The sequence below is a fragment of the Thermobia domestica genome, chromosome 7, assembly GCF_964235325.1.
Source record: "Thermobia domestica chromosome 7, izTheDome1.hap1.1, whole genome shotgun sequence".
NCBI classification, from domain to species: domain Eukaryota; kingdom Metazoa; phylum Arthropoda; class Insecta; order Zygentoma; family Lepismatidae; genus Thermobia; species Thermobia domestica.
Genome location: NC_137460.1, coordinates 291558806 through 291573090, shown reverse-complemented (window position 1 = coordinate 291573090; position 14285 = coordinate 291558806). Strand labels below are relative to the sequence as shown.

Sequence of the window (14285 nt, the reverse complement as noted above, 5' to 3'; positions counted from 1 at the left end):
ACTTCAGTGCTTTGCACGAACGCCTAGTCGTCGCTCGCAAAAGCACCCACGCAGGCGAGTGGGGTGCATTGTTCTAAAGTAAACACATGTTATACTCTTATGAGTACTTCACTTGTACGGATTCAGACTCGCAAGTTAGCCTGCCGTTTGCACATGCGAGAGCCAATTTTTTTTTAGTTTATCATCACCGATTGTACGATATTTGCATACGCTTTCGTGTAAAATATTTTTTTCTAATATTGTGCTGAAATCAGCAGTGACTGACTAGTAGAAATGTGTTAGCACCTTAACATTCGTTTGTAATTTCAGTTTTGTGTGACAAACTCTGGCTCCAAATCATTGAAAAGGACGGAATAATTATGCCGGCTTGGACGATCGCTTATTACTATCAGCAGAGGACTCCGGAGGGCCCTTGGGATTATCCGACGTGGAACGTCTCAGATCGTTATAATTGCAACGCCCCTGAAGGAGTTGACCGGTCAAATATTGTTGTAAGTGAAATCTTAATTTATCAATTGTGCCACACAGCCACCTGTATTAAAAGAAAAAAATAAGATAAAGGTGGAAATAAAGATGTCGAAACGGCCGTAAACATATACAGTAAAAGCTACTTGTTCATTTGTAACCTTTTGATGTTCTTTTAATTTGTATGAATTACATTCAGTATTAATCGAATTTCTATACAGTTTCACCAGGCTTTGTGATTTGCACCGTAAGATAATTTTAGTTTTTTTATATCTGAGCTTAATTAGATCATTTGCTCTCATTTCCGTTTTTACGGTATCTATGTCTTATTTATTGTTCTCCCCAGCTTCGGTTTATGACAAAACGTAGGTACGAAAGCAATGTTGATTTGCCGTAGCAAAGCTGGGATAAACGTAATAAACAAGTGACAGAGAGAGAGAGAGAGAGAGAGAGACGGGGGGGGTAAGCTTTTGGTAAAAAGGTGAAAATTAATATGAACGTTACGATTATATCTACAAGATTTTTACAATGACAAAAAACACGATTTCACAGCCACAGGAATAACTCATGCAGTCAAAAGAAAGAAATAGAAGTATAAAGATATTTGACAAAAACTAGCCTCCACTATCCACTGGTCCATAAAATTTAAGATATCTACAAGAAATGCAGAAAACTAATTACTAATAACAAAACAATGTGTTTTGGGAGTAAAATATAGCTTGTATCAGGCGATATTTGAACGCGGGTTATTTCAAAAAATAACACGGCATAGTTCCGATGTATTCCTGCGACAGCTTGCACATATGATTTTGGAAGTTTTATTTACACTCCAAGAACATTATCTAACAGAGCTACGAAATGTACTTCCCGCATGGATTATTGGTGAGGACACATCCTTCAAGAGGTAGAACTGGCTTCGTAGATTTATGAAATCAACTTTCTAATCACCTTAAGGAAATAGTGTAAATATCGCAAATTTGGAATATCACTCTTTAAATCATCGGTTCCTCCCTGTTCCCCCCAGCCATAGGTAGGTGGGCAACATGGAAATTATGAATTTTTTCTCTACGATGGAAGATCAGTTTTAAAACTTGATAACGTCTCTTCGTCGTAACTCTACATACTATATTCTTGGTCTCCGATTTCCTGGTATTCCTATTGCATTTCCCGCTATCAGCATGGTGATACAATCGGAGTGCGGAATAAGATGGCCAGGCATGCTTTTTCTTTTTTTCCCTATTATTTTCATGATCTGTTGCCCTCCATTAGCTTCACTTAGTCCTTTTTATTTCTTTTTTTTTCTGTCCATGTTATACGCAACATTGTGAGCTAATACCAAATTTGAAGTGCTTCTATCTTGGATATTTTAGATTTTCTCAATGCAAATCCTCGATTAATCCTACATATATGTAGACGCAACAGTAATTTCTGAAGATTGTGGATTAACTTTTGCCTGACCTTGATCTACAGATCCAAAGGATTTTTCTGGAGCCACATGTTTAGCCGTAAATAAAATTAAAAAATTAAATGGAATCGGCCGCACCTATATGGCAGTGTGCAATTATATGGCTGTTTTGAACATACGCCTTAGATTGTGCCCCTAATTGGATAGCGTATGAGACTCATTCTAAATATTCTCTGTTCGATTCAGCTACAGTTTGTTTTTCAATGAATTAAGCATTGTAAATTATGTTCGCTATTTATACTAAAAGCGATTTTTTCCATAAGGGAAGAGAAAAACCCAAACAGAAAGATGGGGCAGGAGAAATCCAGAGTTTCCATGCTTAAGAGTTAAAATTTTGTTGTTCTGTCCATCTTCCTCTGTCTCAGCATGATGCACATTATTATGTTCATTTTGTTTGCACTAATTTTCATCTCTTACAACTCAACGTGAATGTAATTTATCCTATCTATCTAGTGCTTCTCTAAGTGATGCCGAAATATGCATTATTTCTTGCTCCATTTGGAGAAATATCCTGGCGTGTCATGTTCGGTGTCCAGCTATAAGACATACACTGAAACAATTCACCTGGATGAAGGAGCTGCTATTTCTTAGAACGCCAGCCTCCTTAAATGTTAGTGGTTAGCTGACTAGGACAAATAATAAAAAATTGGATTAAAAAGAAATAAGTGAATATTTAAGAAATAATTGTAAAAATTTCGATTAGTAATGTAGCAAAACACAATCATCAAAAGGAAATGCATAACATGGTGAAAATTAACCATAAAAGGAAAAATTGCAATAATACATTCCGACTATTAAAATTAGGAAAGGGGAAAGAGAATTACATAAAGAAACGATGGAAGTTCTTACAGTTCATGGTTTCTGTAATGTTTATACTAGAAGATTAATTATCAAATATGATTAAACATGTTACTGGATAGTAGACCAAACGCCGGACTAACCTATCGGCCATGGCTTTACGCTCCCTACAAGCAACGGCATTTGTGTCAAATATAGTGAAATGCCACATGATCGTTTTTCTGGTTTCATCCCTCAGATATAAAACAATCAATCTATGTGACTACTCTATCTTTGAATTAAACTATATTCAACTTTTCAATTTGGAATTCATGCTAAAATTTGTACATGTTTAAACATTTGATTCTGTAGCTATATTTTGCACATTTCAAGTTGGTAGCATTGTTATCCTGGATGTGTAGGCCTGAATCAGAAATATTCGATTAAAATTTTCTATGCAAACGTAAAAGTTATAAAATTGCCTTCTGCCAATTTAAATACTCACTACGGTACCTAGTAACTAATTGTGAAATAGCTATCATTTCGCTGCGATTTTTTCTTTTTCTTTCTTTGGAAGAAGAAGGTAAGATGAATACTGTGTAGAAGCTGTACCGCATACTCTATGAATAGTGTATAGAAGCTGTACCGTATAAAAGATGTAAAGAGTAGTTACCAACCTTAACTCTCAAGATTTTTGTGTTTTTAAAATTCCTGATGGCAATGGTTTCATGGTAAATTTAAGGCCCAAACATAATAGCGTGTCGAGGAAGGTAAGATCATTATGTCGTTTCATTGAGTTTCTGGTTTCAAGTTTTTTAAAGTTCAGTTCTCCGCTTAAATACAATTAGTATTGATGCGAATACAGTTACTTTTCCTCTGGACATTCTTGACTGGATATATACTATTCATTTTACTCCGTTTGCTTGTTTGGAAATAGTTCCGCAGGTGTGATAATGATTACACTAGGAAAGTAGTACCCGAATCATGTGCTGCCTTCCGTGATATTATTACCACCTTGCATACAGTTTTGGTATTTCGTGACTTTTCACGTCGCATTCAGCTAAAATATAAATTAGTTGTTCGTTAACATAAACAAGTAATAAAAATACCATTTAAATTAAATTGACGATTTTCATACTACTTGGATACAAAGTAGAAAACATCTATGTTGCAAGTGATATGTTGCTACTTGCTAGTATCCTATGAGCTTTGAGCTCTCTGCAAGTGCTAATCGAACAAATGTCAAGCATGGAATATTTTGCTGGTAAATTATCAGTATTTTGAGAATCTGTAATTTCAAAACTGACTTCAAAAAATCTCAGCCTTTCACTTTTTCTCGCCAACTGGTAAAATTACTTGAAATGTAAAAGTTAACTCTAATTTTTGAGGCTTAACTCATGAAGTTTCTGATTTTATATGGAATAGCTCAGCGTTTACATCTTCCTTGGAACTGTCCAAAAAGACAATAAGAAGTATGATAAAAGCTATCAATACACACAAGTATTGACAAAATTGTAGGAAACTCATATCTTGGTGGAATTTAATCGAAAAAAGTGTGAAAAAAACTTAAAAATTCAGAAAAGGTACAAATTAAAGAAAGGGAAATATACGTGGAAACACAAAATATATATAAAAAAAAAACTTGTACACAAGTAAACTATAAACCATTAGCTCCATAACCTTCTCGTCAGTCTTGGTTCCCTGTACTCTCACGTTCCTGCACTTTCGATTGGATCATGGAATATATTCCCCACGTAGGAAATATAATAAAAGTGGACAATAGTTTTTCTTAAACCAGTTTATATCTTTCTCTCATAAAACCTTGGATTCATAGTCATCATCGTGCTTTCCTAATGTAAGTCTGCTATCCAGAATGAAATTCAGCTTAGACAGTGTAGTTTCCTATGCTACTAAAATATTTTGTTCGAAAGGCGGGATGTACTTAATAATTTCGTATTTCCGATTATATTCCTAATCTGGACTGTACAGGGCTAATTTATAAATAAATAAACAACGCTTCGCTGGCATTTTATGAGTACATATCATTAACCCAAAATGAAATTTGACTTAACATCGTTCTGAAATGAATTTAAATAATAATAATGATGTCAAGCTACAGGAATTCTATATAGAAGAACGAAAAGTCGATTATAAAATACCCTTTTCAAATGTACTACGAGAACATTATCTGATAAAATGCTGCTGCCCCTTAACAAAAATTGAAACTAACGTTACTTAGAAATCGATTAGTAGTCATAATGATCACCTCCTTTAGAGGAAACCTAAAACGAAGCCGACGTTGGGCACATTTTTAAAGGTATTTAGATTCTGTTTTGTCAAAAAACATACTTTGCATAGTTATTTTGTATTGATAAATCTATTCTTAATTATCTATTCCAAAGCGTTTCCTAAATAAAAAATACAAAATCCTGCGGGACTTGTATCTAGGGCCATTCTCGCTTGTCTAAAATCTAAAAGCAGAAATAACAAAATTTACTTCACTCACCTAATAAGAAATCTCTTGATCTTAAATTCCATTTTCTGTAATTAGAAGCAAAATAACTGACAATAGCTGTTAAATTTCGCAAGATGTTTCAAGTAGAATGGTTGGGAAATTTTTCAAAGTTTGTACCTGGAATATTCTTACATTCGTCTATATTCTCAAATAAGATCCAAATTCATTTCACTCGCCTAAAAGAAATGAAACGGTCTCAAATTATACCATCCGCAGAGTAGGAGCCGTTCTGATCACCAAGTTTGAAACAAGTTTAATGCTACGATCAAAATTTCTTTCATTGTTTATCAGTACAGACATTAATAGTTCCTTCTTCATTAAAAAAAAAATACTCACCAGTTACTTGCCTCTTATACTAGGAACAGCAGTATTTCAAATATATACCTCTACGATAGGCTCAGAGCACCGAAAAAAAATTCGAATTCGAAACCGCTTGAAATAGAACGAATTGAAACTTTCCTTGCAGTTTCCAGCTAAAGATATTGTTCAAATTTCTAAATTGTAGAAAGCAGAAACTCCTAATTTGTTACACTTAACTACTAAAAATGAAAATAAATAAATTACTTATTCCGTAAAGTTGGCTGTAGAATAGCTGCAAATAAAAGGTACAAATCCGAAACAAGAAAATCCGAAGTCAGTAAAATATTCCCAATACTTGTTCTTGAAATATTATCAAACTTGTGGTTGGTAATAATAGTTTCTCTGCTTTTCAACACAAAGGATATAATTTGAAATTGTCTTATCCGTAATAACTGAGGGAAACACTTTTCTTACTATATAATACAATATAAAACATACAATTATGTCCGTAGATAACAGAAACTAAAATTATCCATTTTTTTCTATTTGTTTCACCTACTCTAAATTTTGACCTTTCATTTACGCGCTCTGAGGGACTGAGGTGGAGGTGTTTCACTTCAAATCACGTTATCGCTACCGGATGAGTGAAATAATTAGTTCTCATTTTCTACAATTTAGGAAGGGATAATAATATCCTCGGTCAGAGCTAAAAAATTATACCCAATCGATATATTTGTAACATGTTTAGAATTTGGATCTATTAATGGCGTGCGTTCTGCTTTTTACCATAGGGGTTATAATTTGAAATCACACCATTTAAAAGACAAGTGAAATGAATAAAATTTTCGAGGGTCTTAAAGAAACAATGGGCCTAAATATGAATCACAAACAATTTCTTACTTTTTTTATTTATTTCAGACGTGTTTCCAAACTGTAGTGATTATTGATGCCAGTTTCGATTTCGAGTGTTGAATGTTTTAAAGATTATTATAAATATGTTTATACATAACTGGAATCATTATGTAATGTCCACGATTACTCAATATGTTATGATTATTAATATATATTTTTTGCTATCTTTTTGTTATGTTAAAAAATGATACAAACAACGAACTTTTTCCGCAGTATTAGGTAAAAATTTATATTATAGTACTGTACAATCATGTATTTTACCATGCGCCAGACGAAATAGCACTGGCTTTTGGAAAAAAAAAATGTGTATACAAAAAATTTTGAAATAACAAAATGATAAGAATAAATAAGAGGAGCAACAATCTTGCGATTTTAATGTCTTTTCCGGTACATTTGAAATTTTTTATCATAATTATAATAATAACTACTATTATAAAAATTAAAGAAAATAAATACTAATGAGCAACACCTACTGCGCCAGAGAACTATGGATTCGATAGTGATAGCGGCCCTATTTGATCATTTTCCCATCTCAATTCTTCCTAATATTTTGGGGTCTTTAACATCTATAGTACCCTACTCCATAATGTTAGATATAAGTGGATATTAACTAGCTGTTATAAATTAGTACACGAATCGAGCTTCATCCTTCTAACGTGATGAAAGAGAAAGAATAAGTTAATAACATCTTCTTTAACACTTCCGTTTCACCACTTAAGGTAAACCAAATAATGATATATAACCTACAGTTTAATCAAAATTATGATATCTTGCATAAAACTACTTTGAAGTACCATAAGACGGGGTTACTTTGCACAAAATTTGAAGAGTTTCACAGTACTCTTTCGGTAAAAACGTGGACAGTAGAGAGAAAGTTTCAACTGCCACCGTAAGATAGAACATGAAACTGTATTTTGACTATAATGTTTGCGGTTAAATAAAGTTCAAATTACCGGGAAAGTTTGTTCTAGTAGAAGTATGGAAAGCAGTCACTGTAAAGGCTGATAAAACTTAACATATATCATCTATAAGAATTTCCGTCGAAGTTAGAGCCTCCTGTGTTTTAAATTTAGGTAAATTTCCTATTTAGGTAGATGCTGGAACAGTCTTGTTAGAAAACAAATTATGAACAGTGGCAGATTCAGAAAAGTTGTTTAAGAGGAGTTTCATTTAAAAGGACTTTTTTTTTTTTTTTTTTTTTTTTTGAGAAATTACTACTTTTGGGGACTGGGCTTGCAGCTTATACACGTAGGAATCACTAGCAATAGATTTTTAGGCAAATCTTTACTTTGGTTCAAACAGTGACTACAACGATTTATCTGATCCGGTGTCGGGAGCAGTTTAGGAATCATTCCTAAACCGCTCCGCTTTGCTCCCGGAACCGGATCAGATGAATCGGTTATAGTTACTGTCCGAGTCAAAGTAATGTACAATGTTAAGAATTATACTATAAAGACAAGGGCCAGGATAATGTTGCTAAACAGCATTTTCAATCAATCCAGGTGAAGTGGTGATTATCAGTATTGATATCTAAGTGGGGACAACCACCCCACCCACACCTACTTTAGTACAATAAAAAAAATCAAAACAAAATAATATTTAGTCAAACAACTACTATAAACCTACCGTAAGAAGGAAAAAAATAAAAAAAACATTCATTAGTAATTATAAATCACTGCAGCATGATGAGGAAAAATAAATTACATTTCACCAAGATAATGGAGAAACCAACAGCAAACCAAATACTTTGCTAAATACTCAAATGCAAAGCATATCAAAAATAAAAATAATATAAATTAAAAAACGAAAGCACTCACCGTGTAGCTATAGCAGAACACTCATGAATTTATACTTGCTGATTCCCGAAAAAGTAAGATAGCAGGAACACATGCGCAATACTCAACTACACATTGCTGAAAAATGTTCCTTTCTGCACAGACGTCGATTTATCAAAGCGAGCAAACTTATTATTACAAACAAGACTAAACAATAAACGCCCACTTTTACCATACGTCGGGAATATCTTCAGCCTTCGACCACAACTATGATAGGTTTTCTCTAACTCAATTAAACCACACAGTGCTGCAAAGCGATATGAGTTAATATCCGAATCTAATACAAACTCACTGAAAAACGACAAGTTCAAATTCATTGTATTAAATTCATGTTATGGTTTCTAAATCGCACTTGCTAACTCGATCGTCGCCATGAAACATAAATTCAATTACCCACTCACCGCATTCCACCAGCAACAGCACACACATACAAGCAGAGAGAACATTTGACGTCAGAGTAACAAACTACCATATGACCTTACAGAGACACTTAGTAGGAAAAATATGAACTACCACCAATCTCTGAACTAAGACGTTACACCAAAGGCACGAACAGTTCAAACAAGTGACTCACGCAGAAACAGTTCCAGGAAGTGACTAAACCTGTAAGAACCGATTAAAGTCACTGTTTGAATCTAATTACTGACTTGCCGTTTAAAAAAAAAAAAAAATCATGCAATTTTGGGTAGGTTTCAGCCTGAAAGTTACAAACCCCGTAAATCTTGAACTGATTAGTGTCCGGATCATATTCTTGGAAAAAGGGAATAACCAAATCAAATCAGTTTACGAAAATGATTTTTTCCCTTCGTCAGTTGGCACTTTTGTGGGACATATGTTAAACTATTAGAATGTGGTTCCAGAGTCGGTACCAGAAAATATATAATTTCCTTTACAAATATCGGATACCGGTACCATCATTATAATATCAATGTTAATAAAATGCATGCACTTTTTGGGTGTAGATTGTAAAATGTTTACATACTGAATCAAAACATTGCACAGAAACATATGTTCAACATACTTTTTTGTATGTTGTGGATAGTAACCCCATCTACGAAACGTTTTACGTTTCAATTTTAACGATTGCATCAAAGTCCAATTATACACAGTAGTATTCTACGAAACTGACTTAACTTTGACGGAAATTCTTTTAAATTTAGGCTGTTTTTACATTAACTGCTTTCCATACCACTTCAACAAACCCTCCCGGTAATTGAGTTGATTTTAGTTTAACGTCCCTTTCAGCAACGAGGCTATATGAGACGTGGACCTACTGATTAACGTGGAATCCGAACCACATGAGCTCCCGCCGGGAATCGAATCCGGGTCTCCCACGCCAAACCGGTAATTAGAACTGATGCTAACGCCCAACATTATAGCTAAAATAGTTACATGTTCCATCTTACAGCTTAGTTGTAGCTTTCTGTTCACAGTTTATGGTTGTACCGACAGAGGACTATAAAACTCTTTTCAATTTTGGTGCAAAGTAACGACCGATCTGCAACGGAACCCCGTGTTACGTTATCTAGGAACCACTGTAAACGAAATGGAGTATCTAAATTCAATGTGTCAAATCATGACATGGAAGTAGAAAAACATTTGGGAATGAAGGAATCCATATAATTAAGAAATTACGACCCTAATGTATTGTGGTACTTCGGAACACAAATATGCAAGCAAAGAAAGCATTTCAGAATTTTACCTATAAAAAACATAGGAACGTTCAAGTACACATTAAACACGCAAGACATGTAAGTTTATCTTAAATGAAGTATTTTGCGCTATCCTCGTTTACCAGCATTCTGCGTAATGCCCTAATCTGCATAGCAATCTTCTTTTTACTGGCCATCTGGCGCATGCTTGTTAGAGTTGTTTGTACAATAATTCATATATCATATACGTTTACTAAGTCCGTAAAGTGATTCTATATTGAGAAATGAAGAACCATACCCTAGAAATGATTGCTAAGAACATAAAAGGTCGACTTCATTGAAAGAAATGAGTGCAAATATGAAACGGATTTGTGTATGGACATCTACAATTACTGAACATCCATTGTTGGTAAATATATTCTTTATTTTGTATTTTGTTAATGTCTTTCTAAGCCCTCCGGAGAAATGAGGCTAGACCCATTTGAGCTAAATCCTGAGTAAAATTACAAACGTCCAAAGTTTTTCTTCCAATATAATACATTCCACGTTTAATTTGGAAAATTTTAGGATGAATATCATTCTAGCGATTTGTTATTTTACAAAAGTCTTTATATAAATAAAACAATTTCGTCGAGCGCCTATATTTTAAATAGGTGCAAAAGATAGTGAGTAATGTGTAATCAATAATAAAAGAATCAATTTTTTATCAAGATATAAACTACATAAGATTTGTATGAGTAGTAATTTATATCTTGAAAAAAAAAAAACTATTCCTTTATATCGTGACAAAAAATAGATTCCTTGTTATTATTTGGTATACAGCTAGTGTAAGTGTGCCACGCCATTTCCAAATTCTAGATTACTAACTTACGTTCAAGATATCTCCCATACCTAAATACTTCTTTTGAAGCATTTCTTTTAACCAACAATTTTCCGAACCGATGTAACCGTATTATCAATCTGAGCCAATTACTATATGAAAATTGAACATTACCTTTTTGGCTGAATTGAATTTAAATTTTTTGTGCTTAATTGTTGGGAGTCATTAGAGTACGACGCGCAAGTATCCTGAACCACTATTTTTCTTAGCGTTTCTATATTACTTTCTGATGCAAGATCTGATTCTGCAAATTCAGATTTCAGCATATCAACGGTCTGTTTCACATCCAAAGAATACATAGCTGTACCCCTGTCTATTGTTTGCTCTCCTTCCGTTGTAGATAATATTAACTCTTTGTTGTCAGTCATCAGTTCGTATGTCCACCCTTTCCCTTCGAGTGGATCTTCCTGAGGTAAGTCAAACACAATTTCTTCTTTGCACATCAATTCCAACTTAACAGACGCCTCACCAGCCATTGTGAATTCAAATATTATAAGAATTTAACACTGTTCGTAAACTTCCCTTATATTTTTTTTTGCCAGTGTTAATGAAATGATTTACGAGAACTTTCAGAAAAGTAACTTTATTTTTCCAATCTTCCTCCTCTGCGGTTGCGTATTTCTTTCGTAGAGTGATTATTATAAGAGATACCACTTCTTGTACAAGCAATGGAAATTTAAATCTTCCAGAATGCTACAAAACTGACTCCCTTGCATCGTCTGCTTCTAGCCACAGACAAAGGATATACAGACCGCAAACTTACAATATGTGCAATTGAAATCAGTTTTTATCGTCTGCACAGCGAAAGAGCCAATCAGCGCTCGGGCGGGTGGAACGATGTGTCGTCCCGGGTGAGATGGCGCTGCCATCGGTCTGTGCACGTGACGTCATGGGTTGTCATAGTAACCAGGGGATTGTTTTCGTCTGCTTTGAATCACAAGTGTTAGACGCAGTGCAGAATGATTAGCTAGCTTGTGTTCAGCTTTTCTTGTACTGCCTCTGGATTTGACATTCCTTTACAGCTTTATATATATATATATATATATATATATATATATATATATATATATATATATCAGATTTTTCTTTTTTCCCTTTTTTTCCAGTTCACTGAAAATGCCCAAGTTCTGCAAAATACGTCAACATAAAAAGCTGTTCCCCAAATGCAAGTAAAGGAGCCAAAGAGTAATAGTTTTAAATAAAAATATAGAAATTCCTCCTGTGGCTGCGAGTGTGTGCACAGACAAAAGATATCCTTTGTCTGTGCTCGCAGCCACTCTTGCACCACGTGCTAGTATCCTAACCCGTGCCCAGTGAGACAAAGCCTCGAAGCAGGGGCTGCTAAATATGCGATTCGAACTCGCATTGGTCGCTGGAAGTGTGACGTCACGTGGAAGAGAGGAAATCGCGTCTTCTGCTTTTAGCATATATTTTTTGTATACTACGAGCAGGGACGGCGCCAGGAACGCTTGATGGGGTGGGCGGAAAGAGGCGGACCTAGTTGCTGGGTGGGCGGACAACGAAAATGAGAACTGGGCAATGTAGACATTTTTTGACAATAATTAAATTTCAATTTTTATACTCTTTAGTTAGCTAAGGCTCAGACCGAAATAGGGGAGAAACAAGGATGTGGAACATCTGTGTTGGCCTTATAGAAGGTGCCATTCCAGCATTCACCTGGTAAGACTGAAGAAATGCAGGACTTAGGATGGGCTGCGGGAGTTCGTGGCAATATGCTCGACCTACCGAATTCCGCGTGGCACACACACTACCTCTACTTTCAGCTTTTTAAATAATAATAACGGTGTGTTCTGTGTAGTCGAAGAAGTTCAAGACTGCTTTAACTCCTCTCCCTCCAAGAATGCACATGAATGCATAGAAATAAAAGAAGGTTCAAACAACGCAGACTAACAGATAATACTCTACTTTTCGTTAATAACATAAAATACACAATAAGTAGGTAAAGTAAAACAAGGATAAAATAGGCTGCTGCAAACATTTTTATCTTTGAAGTATTTATTACAAGAAAGAAAGAGGCAAAAAATATAAATGAGTAACTTCAGAAGCAATGCTGTCGTCTTCGCTCTCTCCAACATCTAGTTCATTTTCACTTTCCTCGAAATCGAACACTTCAAATTGCGAATCCTGGTTGTCACATGTATTTGTATTTTTTGTGTTTTCCCCATTGAAGAAGAAGGATTATCACTAACATCAACGGATTGAAAATCGCGCTTCTTTGAACACGAGAAAGACACCGAGCCTAAGAAGAAATCGCTAAATTTTTTCGACATATTAGCTGAACAAGCACCGACCACCAAGACTTCTGAACGCAACAGAGATCAACTCAACAATGCTATAATAAGGGTTTTTACAAATCTGTTTAATGCCACACGGGTAAGACATGTGGTACATTGCTGTAAACAATTGCAAGTTGGAACCCTCTTATAAGAAGCTATCGCGCCAACACAAAGCAAGGGCGCCGATTTCTCTGTAAATTTGGGGGGGGGGGGCATTCAGATGCAGAGTAGTAGGGACCGACGTATATTGCGCCGAGTCAGCAAAAATTTTTGTGACGTCATAGGTCAAAGGTCAATGACCTTGGCCCGGGGTCAATGACCTAGGGGTACCTAGGACCACCCCCTCTAAATTTTGGCAGGGGTACAATGGCCCACCCCCTAAATTTTGGCAGGGGTACATAGGACCACCCCCCTTAAATTTTGGAAATTGCCAAATCTAAAAATTTGGTATGGTAGGGTAGGACCATAGTATGTACCTCTATCAGTATTGGGGGTCTATGTCGTTCCCTTTCATGGGTAAAAAATTGCCAAAAATTCAAATTTCGGGGGTTTTTGACCTAATTTATCCCCTTTGATGAGGTATTATTACCTTATATAGTTATATAGGCGTATACAGGGGTCCATTCCCTTTCATAAGACATGGGTATATTGGTGCACCCCTTGAAAAATTTGGGAGGGGTACCTTGGCCCACCCCTTAAATTTTGGAAATTGACCAATTTCAACATTGGGTATTATAGTACAGGACCCTAATATGTATTATGATAAATTTGGGTGGTCCACCTCGTTCCCTTCTAGGGGTACAAAATTGCCAAAATATAAACGTAAGCAATACGTAGTACCACGTGTTTGGTTTTTGGTCGATTTTATCCCCTTTGATGAGGTGTTATTATCCTATATAGTTATATGGTTATGTATAGGAGTCCATTACCTTTCATAAGATATGGGTATATTTGTGCACCCCCCGGGAGGGGTACTTTTGCCCACCCCTTAAATTTTGGAAATTGCTCATTTTACATATTTGGTATTATACTACAGGACCCTAATATGTATTATGATACATTTGGATGGTCCACTTCGTTCCCTTCTAGGGGTATCAAATTACCAAAATATAAAACGTAAGCAATACGTAGTACCACGTGTTTGGTTTCGACATAAGTTATCCCCTTGGATGAGGTCCTATTACCTT

The 14285-nt window shown here is 35.2% G+C and overlaps 1 protein-coding gene across 3 annotated transcripts in view; it reads right to left on the bottom strand.

The window, feature by feature from the left end:
* LOC145691040 (uncharacterized) overlaps positions 1 to 11622 on the bottom strand; it is an 84474-nt gene extending 72852 nt beyond the window's left edge. The window contains exon 1 of one of the 3 annotated variants that reach the window (XM_081766640.1): positions 10916 to 11622. In XM_081766640.1, the coding sequence (XP_081622766.1) occupies positions 10916 to 11277 (362 nt within the window). In that variant the 5' untranslated portion in view covers positions 11278 to 11622. The remainder of the gene's footprint in view (positions 1 to 10915) is intronic. The other 2 variants (XM_081766638.1, XM_081766639.1) reach the window with 2 other exon arrangements.
* Between the last annotated feature and the right edge of the window lie 2663 nt (positions 11623 to 14285).